We start from the raw sequence: 23,704 nt of genomic DNA, 5'->3' as shown, positions 1-23,704 counted from the left end.
CAGGCTGGCCTCAAACTCAGAGATCTGCCTGCCTCTGCCTCCCAAGTGCTGGAATTAAAGGCGTGTGCCACCACCATGCAGATTTTTTTAAAATCTATTTCTTTTTTTCCCTAAGATTTATTTATTATATGTTAAGTACACTGTAGCTATCTTCAGACACTCCAGAAGAGGGCGTCCTCAGATCTCATGAGGGATGGTTGTGAGCCACCATGTGGTTGCTGGGATTTGAACTCAGGACCTTTGGAAGATCACATGGTGCTCTTAACTATTGACCCATCTCTCCAGCCCCCTTAAATCTATTTCTTCATCGAATAACCAAATGGGAATTAGCTCAGCTCAACTAAAGCAATGCTCAAATTTACCCAGAAAAATATTTAAATGCCTTATACCTCAGCTCCCTGAAAATATTAAACAACTTTGAAGAAAATTCTCTAAAATTGGAATTCTTTACACATCTATAGTTCACAGATCACACATGAAGACCAAGATGACCGTTACTCCAAATAGCTGTTCTTTGTGAATCCAGGGTCATTTTATTCAGTCCTCTTTAGGTGTCTATAGAGACATGTATACTTAAAACAAGCTACTTTGGCCAGGTAAAACACCTTTCCAACCGCCACAAGAGAAATCAATTCTGAATGAGCAGAATTTGTCCGGCATGGAATAAGGAAAAGGTATTCTTGTTTCTAAGACTATTTGAAGGACTGATGGCGATGAAATACTGACATTTCGAAGACACAGTGCTCCAGGGACCAAGGTAACTAAACAAAACATACTTAGAAGAAAACCCTATAAACTTTGGTGAAAACCGGGATGCCCGGGAAAAGCAGACAGATTTTCTTTGCACAGAGCAAGGCTCACTTCTATTAAACAAATCGTGCTCCACCCCTACCCCACCCCCAGGACATAGAGACAGTTACAGGTCTTCGGAAAGGGCCTCACAGTCCGGGATGAGTGAGGAAGAAAACCACGAGGATCGTTTCCAAGCTAAAACCTTCTTGTTGTCTTCTGTAACAACTGGCGGTACAGAAGGTGACACAGGAGCGTGGTAGAGCTACTGTCAGGCTGCTTAACCTGGTTTTCACCTGTCTCCTGGCGCTGGGAACAGAACTCAGGGCAGACATGCCACCACTGAGCCGGATCCCGGTCCATGCAGTTTGCTGCTCTGACTCTTCGTCCAACCATCCTGAGCAGATCACCCCAGTCGTCTGTGCCTTTACATCCTCATCTCTAAAATGGACACTACAATTACCCTAAGTTACAGGATTGTAAGGCCGGAGCAGGTTAATAGTCGCAAAAGGCACTGAGGACAGTGCCAGGGTCAAACTAATCATGTAAAGACCGTAAGTCCCTTTTGGCAACATCCAAAACGTGCCGTATCCTAGGATCCTAAGACATATTTAGAAGAGGAGACAGAAATAAGCACGTTATTCCAATTATAAAGAGTAAAGGACTAACAGGAGCTGGAGAGATGGCTCAGTGGTCAAGAGCACTGACTGCTCTTCCAAAGGTCCTGAGTTCAAATCCCAGCAGCCACATGGTGGCTCTCAACCATCCATAATGTAATCTGACGCCCTCTTCTGGTGTGTCTGAAGACAGCTACAGTGTACTTAGATATAATAAATAAATAACTCTTTAAATAAAAGAAAGTAAAGGACTAATGAGATTGAGAGGAGGCTGGGGGGAATTATGGGTAGAGTACTGCTACCTGAGGCCCTCTTCCCAGCATCCATGTGAAAACCTGAAAACGCATTTCTCTGGAACCACTTATCTTTTTTTGTTTGTTTGTCTGAGATATGATTCCTCACCAGGTCTTGAGTCATCTCGATTAGGCTAGACCGTCTGACCAGCAAGGCCCAGGGATCTATCCCTATGTTTATGCCTTGCAGGTTTTCACTGGTACAGACTAGCTAGTGCTCTCGGGGCTGGAAGGAACCTTGCACATTACCAAAGGAGGAAGGCAGCTACAAAACCTTCAAGCTACAGTGGCGATCCACCTGCAAAGTCTGCTACGTGAGAGTGGCACAAGGCGTTGGGGATGAACCAACCAGTATCTTATTTGATTTAAGGTTTGCACCATGAGATGGAAACCATACCTTATGCTGTCACCAAGAACCTGAGGCTAGATAGGCCAGGAACCTGGTGGGGGGGCGGGGTGGGCTGGAGGAAGGGTTGTAGCGATAAAATGATTCCTAAAGACATTCTGCCATGCTCATAGATCAGGGCATTGTTCAGCCACCATCAGACACTTCCTCCTGCAGCAGATGCGAACAAACACAGAGACCCACAGCCAGACGATATGCAGGCAGTGAGAGACCTTGGGACACTTAGCCCTAAATGGAATATCTTCACATCAAATTCCTCCTTGAAGAGCTGTGAACTTTGCGGAAGAGGAGACAGAGGACTCAAGGAACACAGCAGGATGGATAGACATATGAACTCACAGAGACTAGGGCAGCGTGCACAGAACCTGCATGGGTCTGCACCAGACGGGGTCCCAGATCTGAAAGAAGTGGACACATGTCCCCGTCCCTAACCCAGAAGCTAACTCCAACTGATAGCTGCTTGCAAATAGAGAATCAGTTTTCTCCAAGGAAGCCTCACAGGCCCCATGCCCCGCAGTCGATGGCTAACAGAAAATGAACACAGTGGCATCTTTGGAGGGTCTTTGTTTCACAATGTTAAGTTGAGGTCTTTCTTTTAACCTTACATGGGGTCCCTTGAGGCTTTCAATTTTATGTTCCAATGGGATTCCCATGTTTGGTCATCTGTGCATCTCTTAGTCTTTTTCTTTGGCTCTCCTGTTTTTGGTTTTTTTCCTGTTCCAATTTGTTTGTTCTTGTTTTACATTTTGTTATTTTATTATTGTTATTCCTTGGATGCATGTTTGTTTTCTAATGAGATAGAAAGGGTGTGGCTCCGGATGGGAGGGAAGGTGGGGAGGAACTGGGAGGAGTAGGAAGAGGAAAATGGTAATCAGAATATATCATATGAGAAAAAAAATCTGTTTTCAATAAAAGAAACTATAGCGTCACCCCCAAGGGTCAAGGACCATCCTGACGGAAGATGGATGTAGGAGCCAGTAGTGAGGAGGACAGGTGTGAGACAGTGTCTTTTGGATGTGCAAGACCTCTGCACTCAGGAACCCACAGTAGCTGTGGCTACCTGGGCAGCATGGAGTGGAGGGCGCTCATGAGCCTCCATCACTGGCTGAAGAGCTTCTGATGGTTAGTAGTTTTGGAGGGAAAGAGAAAACCTGGAGAGGTCATGTGAATCTGACGACCAGGGTACCTGTATGGCTCCCTGGCCTCCGACCTATCCCACAATCCATATCCACAGGGTCAACTAGCTATGGAAAGAAATCCTTCAGGAAAAGTACTGCATCTCTACCGAACATGTCCAGACTCTCTTCTTGCTATTGTTCTGGAAACAGTGCAGAATAGCAACTACCTACACAGAATTACATTGTGATGGTTTATAAGTAACCTAGAGAGGACCTGGGATTTACGGGAAGTGGTGTGTCGATTATATGAATACTATGCAATGTTGGTATCTCTGAATCTCCAAACCAATCTCTCACAGAAACTGAAAGATGAATATGCTCTTAATTTTTCAGAAAAAGACAATAACACTAATTGGTATTGTCTAAATGAACAAATCATAAATACCACAACTCACCTAGATCCGATCAATTTTGATTACATGAAGGCACTGATTTGATTTGTTTAAAGACTATGAAATCTCAATACCAACCTATATTTCTTTGAATTAGCGTGCATTCCTTTGTAGAAAAATGGCTTTTCTTCAAAATTCCAAAGTTAAAGCAGTATTTGTTCTTTCCTACGTCAAACAAAGTGCAGTTAAACAGCGTTCTCCTCTCTCCTGGGGACAGCCTGTTTTCAGCCATCTGGAAAGTCCTCTCTTCCGGGTGTTTGGGGGCCTCCTTGTAAACAGCCAGAACTCCTTGGACGAAGACACAAGGAGGTGGCAGTACCATCACCTCCAGCACAGATTCACACGTGACCTCCGGTGCCATCATCAATTTGTATCCGAATTTTTGGGCCAGGTCAATAGGTCCCGTGGAAGCAATGACTGAGTCTTGACCCAACAGCCTCAGCATGACCGTGACGTAGGCTTCCACCCCTATGGGTGCACAGCCAAACTCGACCCACTGACTTTGAGTGAGTTTTGCCCTTTTGCTGGCTCTGATCTCCAGAGGCTGTCCCAGACTTGTTCTTGCCTCGGGAAGACTGTCAGTGAAAATGACGTCCACCAGCATCTCTGGCTTGTCCACAGGAAACAGGCAGAGCGGTTGGGTGGTAAAAACACCCACTTGGAAGGTGCCTTCTGCTGCCTTGACTGTCCTATTTAAATCGATGTGAAAGACAGGCCATTCTACCTTCAGAAAGGCACTTTTCTCCCAGAGCGGAACTTGTGTGCCATTGTCTGTCACTTCCGAGATCATTACAAACCAGTAGTCACCAGCCTCTTTGAAGTAGAAGCATTCAAACTGGAGTGTTCCCTTGGCCTGGTTGGTCAGGAGGTACTTAGTAGTAAGAGTCCGATTGGTGTTGGCCTCCCACAGCATGACAGACACATTCCTCAGTGTCCCGTTGATGTCACCGAGGTAGTGGAAACCCACTGACACTGCTCTGTCACTCAGTGCCACATGGACTGGCTCTTGCAAGAAGAGGTATTCTGCTTCTCCAAGGACTGAAAGGAAATGGTCAGAGTTGGATTTTAAAGGGTGCATTTGGGCAGGACTATTAGTGATAAAATAATAATAGCTGTTATCAGACACCGGAGAACGTGCGGCCAAGCCAAGGATGTGACAGAACGGCACACAACCCCTAAGAGGTTGAGCCCCTGGTTTGTTGCTTTCTAAGTATTCTGGTCTCTCCTCACCCTCATGCTTAAAATGGTGAGTGGTGATAGGTACTCTGAGCTCACAGCATTCACTTCTAACCGCAGTAAATGACGATGAAGATAAAAGAATAATTGACAATTCTCAGTCCCTCACATTTCTTACTTGAATCATTTTCTGGTGTTCAGGTATTTGGAGAAAGAGACAACAGTTAGAGAATGTTTGATCTAAATGGCTCAATTCAAACTGCTGTAGATGACTTAAAATGTAAGATAACTTCACTTCCCTTTGTTCAACATTAAAGATAAGCATTCAAAAAATTTTACCAGTGTTCTCCACTTGTATGATTAGGGAATTTTCAGGTGGATGAGAGATGCTATTTATTTATTTTTCGTTGGTCACTCACCCATAATAGCATGAACATTTCTCAAATAACTAGGCATATCCTTAGCAACTTTAATGACATGACAGTGACCAGTACTGGCATCAATAGGACAGATGACTACTAATTTCCCAAGTACCATTCAGTTATGATCAACCATATCTTTTAAGAAGAGACCCAGCAAAGCAGCTGAAATGGTACAAAGACTGCAGACACATAAGAATCTTTGTTTCTTTGTTGAACAGGATCCAAATACATATCAAAGCAGGCAGAATTTGGCAATGCAACAATCGGCTGGTCTATGGTAGGGTAAGACATCATTCTGCAATAAAAGAACTTCCAGGATCCTTTTTTGGTTTGGAAAAAAAGTTGCATAATTAAAAATTTATTATTCTTACTATATATACCTATCTGCAGATAGTATAAACATATCACACTGCACATGTCTAAAGAGGCTCATGTAATTTTGTTTGTCTTTGCCATCTTTAAACTCCCCTTGTTTATGTGTAATCAATATCAACACAAAGGTCGGTTAGCACCTCATCGATTTCTTCCTTGAGACTGATATAAGATATATAAAACTCGGATAGATTTGAATCCTTGATCATGCTTACTTGAAAGTCATAACAGGTTAAAGTTTGCTTTGTTTGTCCATTTAGGGGAAACAGAAGGTGAAGAAGATGCCCTTGCACCTGTAGACAATGTGAGTTGAGGGAGGTGCCCACTAGTGACCAAAGAGACTGGCTCCCACACTTGTCTCAGACTAGACAAGGAATTAAGTGGCAAAAGAAATTTTAAAGATTTGTTTTTCAAAAAATGTTTAAGTGTATGTAAATGAGAGCAAGAATGCATGTATGCATGCACGTATGTATGTATGTATGTGTATATGTATGTATGTATGTATGTATGTATGTATGTATGTGTATATGTATGTATGTATGTATGTAGGTGCCTAGAGAGGCCAAACACATTGCATTCCCCTGGGGCTGGAATTACAGGAGGTTTTGAGACACCTAGCACATATTCTGGTATTTGCTATTAACTGCTGAATCATTTCTCCAGCCCCACTAAAGTCATTTTAATTTAAATTTGAAAGGGGTAGGACATCAAAGGGAGGAGAGGCCCTTGGCCCTGAGAAGGCTTGATGCCCCAGTATAGGGGAATACCAGGACAGGGAAGCAGGAGTGGGTGACTTGGTAAGCAGGGGAAAGGGGGGATGGGATAGGGTTTTTTGGGAGGAGAAACCAGAAAGGGGATATCATCTGAAATGTAAATAAAGAAAATATCTAATAAAAACAAAGAAAGGGTAAAAAATTATGGAAATGTCTTTTTCTTTTTGCCAGGCATGATGGTGTATACACCTTTAACCCAATATCAGGAAATATAAGCTGCACATTACAGGCCAGCCAGGGTTCCAGGGCAAGACTCTGTCTCTAGAGAAAAGCAAGGGAGGGAAACCAAAGTGTAATATGTTTGCTTTCGTTTGCTTCATAGTAGTGAGTTTTTTAATAAGTTGAAAATACATTTAAATTGAAATTTGAATCAATTAGGCAAAAATCCCCAGGGTACAGTACTTCCAGAGAGGCCAGGGCACCAAGGCTGTGGCTTTGAAAGAGTTCAATTGATCCACTCCACCTCTCCCAAGCAGGGTCACCACCCACAGTGCCTTTGGTTCCCATGGATACCAATGTGTTCTCCACCATACTCACCATAGTCACAGAGCACCACCAGCAAGAGATTTGAAAAGTCTTTCAACATGGGTTTCATTCTGATCTGGAAGATCCCAGGCCTGTAGACTCCTCATGTCCTTTCTCACATTAAAATTGTAGGTCTTTTTTTTTTCCCAAAGCACCTGAAATTAGAAACTTAAAATTGAAGAATCTGATTCATACAACCAGAAAAAAAGACAAATGGCATCTGTTCACAAAGCCACAAAGCCAGGGACTGGATAGATGGCTTTGGTTGAGTGATTTTTATTCTTCTTTATATATGTTTATATTTTCAGGAGCTTCTATAGTATAAGGTATCCATAACACTTCACTGTCCCTTCCCCTTTTACCCCACTCTCCCCAGAAAGAAGAAGTAGAAGATATTTCTGCAGAGATAAAGGAAAAACTAGAGAAGTAGGATTAAAGGTGGAAGCACCTAGCCACTGTGGCTAGTGAGATTGTTGCACATTCCAAAGGCTTCCAACCTATCAGTGCCATATAACAGAAAACATATAATATTTGTCTTTTCGGGTCTGGACTACCTCACTCGGGATGATTTTTTTTTTCTAGGTTCATCCATTTACCTGGGAATGTCATAATTATGGATTTTTAACAGATATTCCATTTTTCAAAACATATTTAACAAGTCCTCGATTGTTTAAATGTACCGTGATTTCATTGTCCACTCAGAAGTGGATGGAGATCGAGATTGCTTCCAATTTCTGCCTATTGTGACTAGAACATCAGTGAACATGGCTGAGGAAGTGTCTAATAAGGCAGACTCCTTTGGCTATGCCCTGGATCATGGGGTTGATCAGTTCCCAGTTTCCTGAGGAACCTAATGGCTAAAAAGTATTTTTTGGCCACTGCATTTCACCTTTTAAGAAATTCATGGTTGGTTCAGTGCCTCTTTTTTTTTTTTTTTTAACTTAGTTATTTTATCATTTGTTTTTTTTTAAATTTTTTAAATTTTTTAAATTTTTTTTATTTTCTATATTCTGTGTTTACATTCCAAATGATTTCCCCTTTCCCAGATCCCCCCTCCCCATATGTCCCATTAAACCTTCTTCTCTCCACCCATTCTCCAATCACCTCTCTCCTTTTTCTCTGTCCTTATATTCCTCTCCAATGCTAGATCAATCCTTTCCAGGTTCAGGAACCTCTCCATACTTCTTCATGGGAGTCATTTGTTAAGGAATTTGTGCCTTGGGTATTCATAGCTTCTGGGCTAATTAATATCCACTTATCAGAGATTGCATTCCATGTGATCATTTGTTTTTTTTTTTTAAGTTCTTTATATATCCTAGATACTGACTCTCTATAGATGTATAACAGGTAAAGATGTTTTCCTGTTCTGTAGGCTGCTGCCTTGCTCAAAGGATGGTGTCACTGATGGTTTGTATATGCTTGGGCCAGGGAGTGGCACTATTAGAAGGTGTGGCCTTGTTGGAGTAAGTGTATTACTGTGGATGTAGAATGGGTAAACATTTCTCTACATTCTATAGTCTGCTGCTTGGTTTGAATGATGGTATACAGAAGCTTGAAGATCCTCATCCTAGCTTCCTGGAAACCAGTCTTCTAGTAGCCTTCAGATGAAGATGTAGAACTCTCAGTTCCTCCTGTACCACACCTGCCTGGATGCTGCCATGCTCCTGCCTTGATGATAATGGACTAAGCCTCTGAACCTGTAAGTCAGCTTCAATTAAATGTTGTCCTTATAAGAGTTGCCTTGATCATGGTGTCTGTTCACAGCAATAAAGCCCTGACTAAGACAGTGTCCTTACCAAGGCTTTTCAGCTTTGAGGTCCTGTTCATTGTTGGTTGTAGTGCCTATGCTATCAGTGCCCTGCTCAGAAATCCTTTCCTGTGCCAACAAGTTCAAGACTGTCACCCTCCTTCTGCTTCCATCAGATCTAGGGTTTCTGGCCTTATGTTGAGGTCTTCACTGCATTTGAAGTTGAGCTTTGTGCAGATGATAGATGTGGAAATAGTTGCATTCTTATATATGCAGTCACCCAGTTTGACCAGCACCGTTTGTTGAAGGTGCTGTCTTTTTCTTTTAACAGTGTGTAATTTTTGTCAAATGTCAGAAGACCAACAGTTAATAAATGACCAAAAAGCTTCTGTATACCATCATTCGAACCAAGCAGCAGACTATAGACTATGGAGAAATGTTTACACATTCTACATCTTACAGATGGCTAGTATCTAGAATATTCCAGGAATTCAAGAAACTGATCAAGAAAACAAACAAAGCAATTAAAAATGGGGTATAGGACGAAACAGGAAGTTCTCTAAAAATGAAATACACATGGCTCAAAAACGCTTTTAAAAATGTTCAACATCCCAAGCCATCAAAGAATGAAAATTAAAACTGCTTTGATTGGCTCCATCTGAGTGGCCAAGACCAATATAACAAATGGCAGCACGTACTGGAGAGGGTGCAGGGGAAGGGAAACGCTCACTGACTGACGACCAGCGGGAGTGTGGACTGGGAAGATCACTATGGAAACCAGGGTGGAAGTTCCTCAAAAAGCTGAAAATTGATCAACACAGGATCTAGCTACACCCTCTTGAGCATAGACCCCCAGGACTTGTGCTGGCTAGGTTTATGTCAACCTGATACAAGCTAGAGTCACCTGAAAGGAGGGAACCTTGGTTGAAAAAGATACGCCTCCATAAAAATCCAGCCTTAGGGTATTAGTGATTGAAGGGGGAGAGCCCCGCCCACGGTGAGTGATGTCATCCCTGGGCTGGTAGTTCTGAGTCCTACAAGAAAACAGGCTGTGGAGCCATGGTAAGCAAGCCAGTAAGCAGCACTCCCAGTGGCCTCTGCGGCAGCTCCTGCCTCCAGGTTCCTCCCTGTTTGAGCTCCTGCTCTGACTTCAGTCATTGGTCATCTACGGATGTGGAAACGTAACTCATAGAAGACCTTTCTTGTCCAGCTTGCTTCTGACCGTTATTCGTCAGAGCAACGGCCACCTAAACTAAGACAGGACTCTGCACTTTATTTCCGGGGCACTTGTTTATCTGTGTTCACTACTGCTTTCATTCCTAATAGCCGGAGATTAGAAACAGTCTGCATAATCCAGCAACGGATGAATGATAATGAAAATGTGGTAGATTTACACAATGGGATAGTATTAACCTTTTAAGTAAAATGGAATTTGCAGGCAAATGGATGGAGTTGATCATTCTCAGTGAGGTAACCCGGACCCCCAAAAGACAAATAGTGCATGTTTTCTCTTATGTGGACGTTAGCGTCTAAGGTTTAGATTTATGTGTTTCACTTAGAATAGCCACAAGCTTATGTTGCTAGTGAGGGACTAAGAAGGAGGAGGCGATCTTCCAAGAAATCGAAAGCAGAATATAGTATTATAAAGAGATAAAGGGGGAAGGTAGGAGCTTTGAATGTGCAGGGGGGTGGGAGAACAGGGTAAAGAGAGGAATACAGGGAGGGACCACTCATACTAGAGAGCTTTTGAGAAGTTGTATGAAGCCTACTACTGCAGATGCTTCCTTATATACCTATATGAAAAGGATTTAAATGGAGTTACCCTCTAATGCAGGAGACAATGGCCAATTGTCTTTTGCCACCAAGTAAAACCTCTGATGCCAAGACAGGTTACATTCTGTTAAGCTGTGGCCAAAGGAGTCCCCCAAACATCACAGACTATTATCAAGGCTATCGGATGCCCCCCATAACCTGCTGGTGAGTCCTCATTGCTGAAGGCACAACTTACATATGCCATCAAACATGGAGAATTCAAGTTGGTGCCTGGCCAGAAGCTTCACCTCTTCTGACTAGAGTTTATGGTACTGTGCACACCACTAGAGGAGAATCATCAGTCATCAATATTTCCCAACTACAAACCCTCTGACCTTCATCTGTGACCTGCCTGCAGTATATACTGGTACAACATTGGCATAAATATTATGGGGGTGACCAATCTCTTTTTGACTAGATTTAAGGACTCTCCATGACATGGAACACGTATGTGACACTGCTAAAGTGACCAAGAATCTAACACTAGATAGGTCATGAGTCTTAAGGAAAAACCTATTATTCTGCTGAAGAAATCTAGCAATAGAATTATTTCTGATGAAATATTGCTGTGACCAAGATCAGTGATTTGCTGGCTCCCATCAGAGAATTAAGACTGAGGCTCACGACTGGGCAGTGTGCGAAGAGTGAGAGGCATTGAAGCACTCAGCCTTAGGTGGATGTCATATTGAATCTCCCCCCTCGCCTTTCTTGCTCCCCTGCCATCTTGGTTGGGGGTTGTCCTGCACTTAAGGCAGATGGGAAGATGGTGGCCACAAAGAAGACGAGAAAACGGGCATATATATACCCAGAAGATTCCCCGGCATGCAGTAAGGATACATGCTCCACTATGTTCATAGCAGCCTTATTTATAATAGCCAGAAGCTGGAAAGAACCCAGATGTCCCTCAATGGAGGAATGGATACAGAAAATGTGGTGTATATACACAATGGAATACTACTCAGCAATTAAAAACAATGAATTCATGAAATTCTTAGGCAAATGGTTGGATCTGGAAAATATCATCCTAAGTGAGGTAACCCAATCACAAAAGAACACATATGGAATACAGTCACTGATAAGTGGATATTAGCTCAGAAACTCTGAATACTCAAGACATAATTCACATACCAAATGACTCCCAAGAAGGAGGAAAGAGAGGTCCCTGGTCCTGAAAATGCTTGTTCCAGCATTGTAGGGGAGTACCAGGACAGAGAAGTAGGAGGGGGTTGATAGGAGAATGGGTGGAGGGAAGAGGGCTTAGGGAACTTCCGGGAAAAGGAAAATAATTTTGATTGTAAACAAAGAATATTGAAAATAAAAAATTATTAAAGAAGAAGAAGAAGAAGAAGAAGAAGAAGAAGAAGAAGAAGAAGAAGAAGAAGAAGAAGAAGAAGAAGAAGAAGAAGAAGAAGAAGAAGAAGAAGAAGAAGAAGCCCAGAAAAAGTCTCTGGAGTGGATCAACTCCAGGCTCCAGCTTGCTATGAAAAGTGGACAGTACACACCGGGTACCAACAGACCCTGAAGATGATCAGACAGGGCAAAGCGAAGTTGGTTATCCTCACCAACAACTGCCCAGCTTTGAGGAAATCTGAAATAGAGTGCTATGCCGTGTTGGCTAAAACTGGTGTCCGTCACTACAGTGGCAATAATACTGCATTGGCCCAGCATGTGGAAAACACTACAGAGTATGCACACCGCCTATCACTGCCCCAGGTGATTCGGACTGGGAAGAAGTAAACAAGAAAGTTTTCCTTTAATAAAAGTTTGCCAGAGCTCCTTTTGAAAAAAAAAAAAAAAGTCTCTCCCCTCAGGGTTCAGGGATCTATGTAGAAGAGGCAGAAAGAATGTAAGAGCCAGAGGTGGTGCCAGGCTCCAAGGAAACGGTGTCTTTCAAACAGGGTCTGCACACATGTGAACTCAGAGGCTGTGAAGGCACAAAACCTGCACAAGCCCAAGGCAGACAAAGTGGACACAAAGTTTCGCCGCTAACCAAGACACCATTAGCAATTACTACCTGCCGGGAGGAGGAAAATCAGGTTTTTCCAATGGAGCGTCACTGGATATATCAGCCATACTCTAGGACTGACCCTTGCTCTTAAAACAAACTCCATGGGTTGTGTGCGCTTCTTGTTTTGTTTTTGGATATTTTTTATCACTTATTTTTTGCTTGTTTGTTTTGATTTTTGTTTTTGATTTTGTTGGTTTGAGGAGACAGAGAGACTATAAAGACAGAGGGGATGAGGAACATCAAGGAATCAAGGCCTTCTAGACCCAAGAGGGATGGTGCCCATGTAAACTCACAGAGATGGAGGCGGCATGCACAGGGCCTGCACAGGTCTGTACTGGATGGGGTTCTAGAGCTGAGAGGAGAAGTGGACACATGTCCCCATCCCTAACCCAGAAGCTATCTCCAACTGATAGCTGCTTGCAAATGAAAAATTAGTTTTCTCCAAGGGAGTCTCACCGGGGAAACAAAACACACTTAAGGGCAAGACCCTATGTCCAGCAGAAGATGGCCAACACAAAATGAACTCAATGGTATCTTTGGAGGTTCTCTATTTCATTATGCTAAATCATGGCTCTTTTTATTTTTAACCTTATAGTCCCTTTGCATATATATACATATATATATACACACACATATACATACACATATGGTATGATAAAATTATATATATATATATATACATATATATATATATAGTGTTTCTTCTGGTTTTGAGTTTTGAGAGGATCCCTGTGAATGTGAACGTGTGTGTCTCTTTGTCTGTATGTGTTTCTTGTGCTTTTTTTTTGGCCCTTTTCCCTGTTTGATTGTTTCGTCATATTCTGATTTGTTTTTTGCTCTATCTTACTGCATTTTATCTCATTATTATTCCTCGGTTGCCTGTTCTCGAATGAGGGACAGAAAGGGTGTAGATCTGGGTGGGAGGGGAGGTGGGGAGGAACTGGGAGGAGTAGGGGGAAGAGGAAACTGTAATCAGAATTCATTGTTTGAGGGGGAAAAATCTATATTCAATAAAAGAAAAAATGTTTTTAAGTTTTTTTTTAAAAAAGAGAAAAACCTGAAACAACAGATACTCGGTGTATTGCAATGTAATGTGAACTCCATCTGACTCTGCTTTTCTTGTTTGGGTAGTCTAAGGAGAAAACAGACAAATAAAAATTACCCTCCCCTGTCAGTCCTCCAACGCTTGGAGTTGATATGCATCAGGGGATGGCTGATTCATGCAGTAATCGTCCCGGACCACGTAGGTGGGCAAGGGAAGACCTTACTGGCCTGGGGTTCACGGTGAATCATAGGAAGGGACACTGTACTTTGATAGAAATACTAGGGTACTACAGAATAAGCGTTGGGTCACATAAGGGCAGCTTTTTCGTACTAAAATCTAGCCAACTGTTCTAGTAAGTGTAACCAAATATATGTTTTCTTAATGCTTACTGTCCCTTGTTATTCATAGATAACAGTTTCCTTGTGGCCTCCTCTGGGCCAGGAAAGCGCTCTACCACTGAGGCGCATCTCTGCCCGCGTATAATGTTGCGAACACAGGCTCTGACAGAAGACAGAATTAAGCGGGCGGCTTGAAACAAGCCACCATGAGTGGGAAGGAAACTGGTGTGTCTCTATTAGCTTTTGTTCAGTAAGAACTAGTAGAACAAAGGAAACTCTGCACTTCCTGAAGACGAAGGGGTGGGGGTGCAGTTTAATTATGCCAGCGATTGGGCTCCCTTCCCTCCTCAGCACAGCAAAGAAGAAAGTTCTGTTTCAGTCAAACTCATCCTGGATTTGATCTAATCATTACTTCGAATTTGGATCAGGAACATGGCTTTGAGACTACAGATGAAAGACTCAGAGGAAGCACCCCATGGTGCCCCAGCATCTGTAGTTCCCTTCCCCCCAAAAAAGTCTGAGGCAGGAGTATGGCTTAAGCCTAGGAGTCTGAGACCAGCCTAGGCAACATCATAAGACCCCACCGAGCAGCAAGCTCCGGAAACGCGAGCTCAGCTTTCTCGGATGGCCTGCTTCTCCCAGATAATATTCTTCTTAAAACTCTTTCTCAGAACTGATTCTGTGATTACATTTTCTTGCTTATGAAGATGGGCGGTTAAACACAGACTTGTGCGATGATCTGTACTTAGAGCCAAGCAGAGATGGAATTATAGAACGCAGTCTACCTGAACATCGTGACTTGCATTATGATAATTATAAAATGGGAGGGGGCGCTACCTGATTATTACTTTTTTTGCCATGTCCCCTGTTCCCTGCTGAGTAACTGCTGAGTAGAATGTTTGGTGTGAGAATCCTTTCAAGAAAATAAGAATTTGAGAACAGTTTCAAGATGTTTGAAATACTTGTATAGGGCCTGGGGTTTAGCTAGGTGGTAGAGGGTGTGCCTAGTATGTGTGAGACCTTGCCTTTGAATCTTCGGAGCTAAGAGGCATCACACAAAGGTTTACAGATAAACTGTAAAAGTCCCAGCTGAGAAAGAAGATGGAGAAAAGAATGTGTGTTTATTCTCAGCGGCTAACAGCATCGCCTCCCCTTAAAAAGATGTTTTTCATAAAGTAGCTAAGAAAATGTTTCATAGCCGCCAATAAAGGAAAATTAATTTATATTCACAGGACATTATTAAAGAATAAAAGGAGGAAACTAAAAGAATAGAAGGAGAAACAAAGTGATTTTACAAGCAAAGCTTCTGTGTATATCCAGGAATAACGTTTGTTAGGAGGAAAATCCTGATTCCAGAGCTGCGTTTGTTCACAAGCTTTCTCTATCAGGATGGCTGGGTGGGTGGTGCTTCCCCCGCGAAGTCCTGCTCTCCCACCAACTCACTTTCCAAAGGTGCTTCAAGTTCGCGCGTGCAAACCCAGCCCAGTGGTAGTCAGACAGCATAAAACTTGTTACTGAGGTCATTGCTTATTGTTAGTAGCCCAGAAAGATACTTTTGGAAAGCCACAAACGTTATGTCGCAACGCTGAGTTTCCAAAGGTTCCAACCTGAACTCCTGCCTATGTGAGTCCCTTCATTCGGCCACGCCCGCGCCAGGTGCCTGCCCTGGTCGTGGGCCACCTGCGCCCTCGGATCCTTACCTCTGGTCGGGTCTGGCTGGCACGGCGGAAATGAGAGGGGAACCTCAGCGGGCACGGGGTGACTGGCCGAGCATCTTCCGTCCCGCAGCTGCACGCCCGAGTCCAGAGCTCGGGCACCCTCCCAGGCTCCCTGGGACCACGCCCCGAGGCGGGCTCTCCGAGGGCGGGGGTCAAGCGCAAGAGGTCCGCCCCGCCCTCACTCATGGGCAGCGCATCTTCCTTTCCTGCCAGCCCCTAGCTTGCCCTGCAGCCACCAGAGAGGAAACCTGCAGGAAACGCTGGGTCCAGAGGCCCTGCGAGGAGGTGTGGTCGCTGCTGGGGCAGTATGCACACCCACAGTCCACCTCCCGCTGCAAAAACTCAGCGCTTTAAGGGAAAGCCAGCAGCTTTGCCCTTAAACCTTTTGCTTCTCCCCCATTTTCTTTTGAAGGGGGTCACGAGGAGAGCCAAAAGGTGGCATGGGTAATTTGTAAACGTGCTCCCCCAAATGTCACTGGAGTTTCAAAGGAATGTACTTCAGGTAAAGTGCAGGTTCTCTTCCTCTGAACCAAAACTTGGTTAATTATATTAAAAACAAACATTTTAAAAGGTCTATTCTGCAAGAATTTTCTTTCTGAAGGATCGGGAGGCTACGTTTCACACAGTTTAACATGTGTTTGTCATCCAGCGATGTGCAACGAGGCTTTCTTTTGCGTATAACAACCACTTAACAGACAAATTTAGTAATAGAAATCAGAGCACAGCCTTTAGAGGGACGGCGTCTGGCAAGAGGTCCCAGGGAACCCTGGAGTGAAGCCTGTGAAGACTGGGCTGCGTGGATTTACTGCGCATGTGCCAAACCCGGAGATTGAAGAGGTGGATTGGGCGCATGTGCCTGTAATCCCAGCAGCTGGGGAAACAGGATTTCACGCATCTGGTCAGCCCGGGCTGTATGCACGAGAGCCTGTTTCTGAAAGCAGACGGTGGGTGAGGCAATACCGATCAGCAGCAGAACGCTTGCTTAGCAAGTCGGTGAGGGGGAGCTAATAGTTTGCTCATAAAATTTCATCTCAAGTTTTGAAATATGCCATTTGCAGAAAGTTGATCTTAAAAGACAGTATAGTCACTTAGATGTCATCAAAGGTCAAGTTTGTCTAGTGATTAGCCAAGTGATCAAGGAAGCTCCCGGCTGTCATCTGTTCTCGCTTCTGTCAAAAAAAAAAAAAAAAAATCTGCTCAGATATTCATTCATCAGCTCAAGGTAGGAATCCTTTCAAATACATGCCTGGTATGTGAGTATCAAATAGTTACTGGGACAATTGGTTTTGAAAATAAAATAAAATAAGCTCAATGGAAGGGCCTGTGGAGAGCTCAGCGGGTAAAATCTCAGCGCCATGTTTGACGATCCCAGGTAGCCCTTAGCTGCTCAATCCCAGCTTTTCTCGGCTATAAAGGGTCTATGATAGTTAAAGTTTTGTGGGGATTCAGTGAAACATGAAAAGCAGCTTGCTCTGTAGTAACCTTCCCAACTACACTCTCACACACACAAAAAAAATCTTTCTTTGGTCGTAAGACTTAACTCTTACATGCATTTTAAAAATAGCCGCTTTATTGAAACGCCCCATCATTTTTATGTTAATTATAGTTCATGACAAACCGACTCTCCTGGCTAGTTTTATGCCACTTCCACACAAGCTAGCGTTATCTGAAACCTCAATTTAAAAAAAAAAATGCTTCCATAAAAAAAAAAATCACACTATAGGCAAGCCTGTAGCTCGTTTTTCTTAATTAGTGCTTGATGGGGGAGGGCCCCGCCCATTGTGGGTGGGGCCACCCCTGGACTGATGTTCCTAGGTGCTGTGAAACAGCAGGCTGACCAAGCCAGGGGGAGCAAGTCAGTACGCAGCACCCCTCCATGGCCTTCGCATCAGCTCCTGCCTCCAGGTTCCTGCTCTGATTTAGCTCAGTGATGGGCCATACTGAAATAAGCCCTTTTCTTCCCACACTGTTTTTGGTTGTGGTGTTTTATCACGGCCATAAAAACAGCAACAAAGACCCTGTATTGCAGTCTTAATGAGACAAACATGATAAAAATCTTTCCTGAAATAAAACATAAGAGGAAGGAAAAGCTCCCTGAAAGACAGTGGTATGACCTCAGTACTGAACTCAAACTGGCTTTTACCATCCACTGAATTCTGGCTAGGAATATGGATCTGTGGAAGAGCACTTAACCTAGCATACGCAGGCCCAAGACTCTAACCCTTACTCACTGAACTCTCTGTGAGTCAGCAAATATTCTGGTGGCCTGTGCAACTATAAAATTTATACACTTAACAACCACCTGTATACAAATGTTCTTTATTTTAATAAGCAATGGTCTGGAAATCATAACGATTTCACATCAGGGCACAAGGGAGAACACAGATGACCCAATTTTCACACTATAATAACAGCTTGAGAAATCAGGATCTTACGTGTGCGCAATCGGACTTTTCAGGAGTGCCTCTCAGGCTGTGGTATGGCTCATGCCTTAGCATTTGAGTTAGGCAGGGCCGATCTCAGACAGGCTGAGCTGGTTGAGAAACCTCCTGGAAGGAGGGACCTGTTAACCAGAAAGTCACTTAGTGAATTTAACAATCAGAAGTGTGCTGTGTGTGTTTGATGATGTTGGACAGTGAGGGGTCAAAGCAAGGGCCACATGACTGGCAGGAGAGAGGCGGTGGGTGAATGTGTGTTCTGACAGCACAGCCTGTCAACAACTCCAAACCACCGGCCTTGATAAACTGGCAAAGCTGTTACCCATCTGGGCCAGGCTCAGGAGGACTGGCAACGACGCTTTCCACGGGAGCCCGGATGTGAGGACTTGGGAATAACTGAGCAGCGTGTGCAAGACCGGCCGCTGTAGCTTCCTCCTCCTGAACTTTAAGAGATGAGACTGGAGACTAACTCCTCCTCCTGTGCTAACACACATTCTGAGGTTCTGGGGTTGTGACGGTGGCAGTGGACACAGAGCTCCAGCTGATCTCAGCTTCACAGGACATGTTATCTGGACATGTGTGCTTCACGGGACATGTTATCTGAGCATGTGTGCTTCATGGGACATGTTATCTGGACATGTGTGCTTCACGGGACATGTTATCTAAGCATGTGTGCTTCATAGGACATGCTATCCGTGCATGTGTCTCCTTTCCTCATTCCTTCTCCTCCCCTACCCAGGGTTCTGGGACCCGAGCCGCCTGGGGTGTGACAATTGGCAATCTTTAAACTTAAAGAAATTCAGTATTTTCTTATGGTCTCAAAGCAAAAGTTAAAAAAAAACAAGACAAAATAGAGTCAAATATATAGGAAAGACAGCAACTTTTACAAGCTTTAAAAATATATTATATATAATATATACATGTATATATATTATACACACACACACACACATATATATATGAAACAGGTTTTTCTATGGCAGGTTGGATGGTTCAAGGTTGGGCAGGATTTAGACTATCATGGGTACATCAGTAAGGAATGGAAATCTGGACAGAGCAGCACACAACAGAAACAAGCTAGCCTTCAGGGGCCTGCCTCTTCAGCTTACTGGGCAAGTTCTGCCTTTTGAGATGAGATTATCACTATCAAGTTCTTCTACAAAGCTCCAGAGCCTGGCATCCATGCAGTGGGCTCCAGGGAGCAATCACTGGCAACAGGACATGTTTGGGCATCTATGGGACCTCGCCTGCCAATGACTCCAAAAGAGGTAAGCCATTCTAGGCCTCGGCTTTCTGTTTGGTATCCTGTGGTGTTTGCCACACACCTGAGTCACAGAACAGGGAGGCATCAAGCTGACGCTTACTTGGAAGCTTCATCCCTACTTCCATAACGCTGGAATGTTCTATGCATGCTACCTGAGAAAAGGAATCACCGGTCTCCTTGAGCTGTGACCCCCGAGAGCTGTAAGAATTGCAGGCCTGGCAAGGCCTGTCCACTGGCACAGTAGTGGCTCAACTGTCTTGGGAGTAACCAACCACCTTCTGTGTAGATTTAAGGCCTGCTCTATAAGTTCAAACCCATACCTGGTGCTGTTATCACTCTCAAAAACCTGTAGCTAGACAGGTCATTGGCCCCAGGGGAGAACCTACTACTATTACTCTACTAAGCGGGCACAATATTAAAGAACTCCTAATGACTTATCATGATGCCGGTAGATTACTGTATTTCTCAGCCCTCATCAGAGAAGGTTCTTTTTGAAGTAGATGGCAATTAACAGAGACCCATGACTGTTCAAGGTGCAGAGAGTAAGAGACTGTGGAATTCCTAGCCCTAAATGTAACATCTACATCATATCTCCTCCTCCCAGGGTTACAGGGTCATAGCAGAAGGGGGGAGGCTCTAAAAGACTGTAGGAGCCAGAGGCAGAGGACGGATATAAGGAAATAACATTTCCTGGACATAGCAGGGCAGTTGCACATACGGATTCACATCAGTTGAGACCATATGCACAAGACCTGCACAAGCTCAAGACAGTCCAGACCTCTGCATGGGGATGGGAGTTGGGCATCGGGCCCCACCCCTGTCAATCTATAGCTGCTGGGAGGAGAGTCAGTTTTCTTTAAGATCACAGCCCCTGATGGGTTAATCACCCTTCAGGAAGGGCTGTACATCCACGAGGATATGAGGCACAGAAACTATACTTGATGGGTTTTAAAGAGAGAGAGAAGGCAAGGGAAAAGGGGGTTGGATCTGGGAGGAGTAGGAGAAGGGGGATATGATGGAAATGCACTGTATGAAATTCTCACAGAACTAATAAAAATAAGAAAAAAAATACAAAAAAAAATTAGAAGGTTCCTGAAACCAGGCATAACAGTACATACCTGCAACCTCTACCTTTACTGAGAGTTGCTTCCATGGCTGTTTTTCTAATGAGGTCACCTTCTTGGAGTTTCTTCCATAAAATTATAAAATGAATTATAAAGAATAAAGCCTTTAACTAAACAGAATGAGAAAGATAAAGTATAGCTTAGTTATCATTAAATGTATATATGTACACATGTATGTGTATATATGTATATATACATACAAACATTATATATATATATATATCAAGATCATTTATTCAGTAAATATTTGTTGAATGCTTACAGTGTGCCAAACCTTGTCCTGACTCTGGGATATTCCCCATGAACAAGTCAGGAAAACCATGTTTGTTAAGTTTGCCTTTTGGGTCTATCTTAAAGGACAGGGCTGACAACAGATTTATGTAAGTCTAACTACAGCTATTGGCCAAAAGGGCACTATACACATCTAAACAGTATAAGTACTGTCAAATGTCCACTGTTGGCATGCGCACCATCATAGGCTGTGTTTACTGTATGCATAATAAATTCATACCTACATATCATTTCCCAGGACTCACGCTGTACGACCATAGAAGCAACTCTATTGGCAATGAAAAAGTCCTTTCGAGTCCTTCGGAGCATGCTTGATTTTGACCTCAGGCAAAGTTTTCAAAACCTTGTCACCTAACAAGCTGTGATTCCACTGTACCAACATAAAGATGCAGAGATTGTTGCCTCTGAGAATGATGAGCACACATCCTGGCCAGCTTTGTCTAGTGACCAGGAACGTAAGGTAACACACACACACACACACACACACACACACACACACACACACACACACACATTTGGTCCACAGTGAGGTCTGAATCAAGAGGTTTTTTTGTTTGGTTGGTTTTGGTTTTGGTTTTGGTTTTTCGAGACAGGGTTTCTCTGTGTAGCCCTGGCTGTCCTGGAACTCACTCTGTAGACCAGGCTCGCCTCGAACTCAGAAATCTGCCTGCCTCTGCCTCCCAAGTGCTGGGATTACAGGAGTGTGTCACCACCGCCCAGCTGAATCAAGAGTTATAAAAAAGCTCGTAACTCGTTTCCCATTTTTTTAAAGATAAATAAATTATAAAATCTCAAAGACAAACCAATAAGCAATTCTTAATTATAAAACAGAAAAATTCCCATATTGGCTTAATGTGACTAAACATTTATCACTTTCATGTATTTTACAGAAGGTTTTAAAAGATAAGAAAAATCAGTTTAAAATTTTACAATAATTTTACTACATATACGTCAATACGAACCATCTAACCCTGAAAACAGCCTTCAGTTATACAATGTAAGTTAATTTTCTTGACAGTGACTAAACTATCATTATCATATATTTGCACACTCATTATCATATATTTGCATACACATCATACATTTGCATGCTTGTTATCATACATTTACATACTCGTGCTCCTAAGAGCTAAGTCAGGACAACAAAAGTTACAGTGCTGAGCACCAAGAGCAGGACTTTTGTGCATCCAGGGCTGGATTGGTTTGGATTTAAACACAGTGAAGGACCAAGGCGACACACTGGGCAAGAAAAGAAAAGCCAGAAGGATAAACCAAAGTCTGGAAGTCGTGATTTAAAAACAACAACAACAAACCCAAAAGGTGTTTCTTTTTGTTTTAAATCAATGTGACTTTTTCAAAGTATGTTTATGTCACTTCATCTTTTATCCGCATCTACAAATCAGACTGCTCCACTTTCGTTAACCTGCTGTCACACTGAATGTAGTATGTAGTGTGTTTGTTGTGGTGAAGCCGAGTCCTTAAGCTAGATCCAGCAGCCCCTACAACCCAACAACCTCACAGCCAATCCAAGGGCTAAGATAGATATCAGTGACGTGTGGATTTTAAGAACCTTAGTTTGACAAGGTGAGCATGTCTATCACATCAGGGCCATGTGATAGACTACGTGCATCCCATAGAGAGCCGAGACACACTGACACTGGTCTACCCAATCCCGAGAAGATTTGGGTAGCCAACACTGAATTAAACCTCAAGTAACCCTGAGATAAATAATGAGGTGATTAGGGGAGACCTAATGTCACCACAATCAGTGTCAGACTGGGAGACACATTAAGGAAGCAGCCTTGGCCACAGCCGTCTCATGATACTGGAGGACAGTGGCTGTCACTTTCTAGGAAGGTGTCGGGGTGGGGCTCCCTGGTTTGCTGCTGAGGACACTGGTACTTCTCTACAGGGTGCCTGCGGTAGCCTCCACCTCGTCCAGACAAAGTGTCCTCAGACTCCCAGACTTGTGTCTGCACTTCCCTCCCTGTGGCTCCAAGGCCACACTATCATTGCCTTTCCACTTTCCCCCCTCAGCCTCCAAGAGGCGGTCAACTTCCGTCCTACAGGCTCCCTGAGTTTGAGGTAATGTCACTATGAGATATATATATATATATACATACACATACACGAAGCCGGGCAACCTACCAACAGCTCCAGCAGTTGGGAGGTGGTACTAGACAGGTTCTGTTATCAGTAATACTTACAGTCAGGGGCCTTCTCTACACAACGGTTAACATGTAGGGCACAGAAAAAAGGAACGTGGCTGGCCTATGATGGGAATGTGCTTCTGGTCGAGTGTTGAGACTTCTTGTGAGAAGCGAAAGGATATCTGCTAACCTTTCCGTTTCCTACTTCACGCCCTTAGCTTCCACATAGAAGCGTTCCTGAGGTCCTATGCATTTCACGCCATTCCAGAACCACACCTTTCCAACTCTCACACCTGTGATTACAACTCGGGGCGCGTCTACACAGCTCTTTAATTCCATTTCAAAATCCACATTTCGTAACAAAATGATACTGCTGCAGGCTTTTAAAATGCCAGTCATGAAATTATCACTTAGAAACTAAAAGGAACCTGCGGAGTAAATGCGTGAGGTCTCCTTACTCCCTCCTCCCATCACGTGGGTGGCAGGGCTGAAGCCCAGGGCCTCTGCATCCTCTGCGAGCTCCCCATTCCCCACGTAAGCTGGGCCTGGCCCTCTCCTTTTCCAAAGGCATGATCCGGCAGAGGGGTCCCCAAGGAAGAGCCTGGCACTGCTTTCTGCAGTTTGGTTTTTTATTTCAGTGCTGCTGGTTCTTGAGCTACAGGGTAGCCGTTGCTTCCTTCATGTGCAGCCCAAGAATGGGCACATTGGATGCAGAGGAAAACATTTACAATTTGATGAGGTTTAGGCGTGGTAAAATGATTTCCTGATCTATCCAAACATGCACCTCCACATCTTCTTCCTCCAAGGACCTGAACTCAGGATCAAA

General features: G+C 43.6%; 1 protein-coding gene across 2 annotated transcripts in view; it reads right to left on the bottom strand.

Annotated features, from left to right (window-relative positions):
- Thsd1 (thrombospondin type 1 domain containing 1) overlaps positions 1–15,811 on the bottom strand; it is a 30,348-nt gene extending 14,537 nt beyond the window's left edge. The window contains exons 1-3 of one of the 2 annotated variants that reach the window (XM_052162580.1): positions 15,594–15,811; positions 6,956–7,098; positions 3,754–4,713 (exon numbers count right to left, since the gene is read on the bottom strand). In XM_052162580.1, coding sequence (XP_052018540.1) covers positions 3,754–4,713; positions 6,956–7,013 — 1,018 coding nt within the window. In that variant the 5' untranslated portion in view covers positions 7,014–7,098; positions 15,594–15,811. The remainder of the gene's footprint in view (positions 1–3,753; positions 4,714–6,955; positions 7,099–15,593) is intronic. The other variant, XM_052162581.1, reaches the window with a different exon arrangement.
- Positions 15,812–23,704: the final 7,893 nt, after the last annotated feature.

This window comes from Apodemus sylvaticus, chromosome 18 (assembly GCF_947179515.1).
Source record: "Apodemus sylvaticus chromosome 18, mApoSyl1.1, whole genome shotgun sequence".
NCBI lineage: Eukaryota > Metazoa > Chordata > Mammalia > Rodentia > Muridae > Apodemus > Apodemus sylvaticus.
The sequence above is the reverse complement of the archived record's forward strand: the minus strand, read 5'-3'. Positions and strand labels throughout refer to the sequence as shown.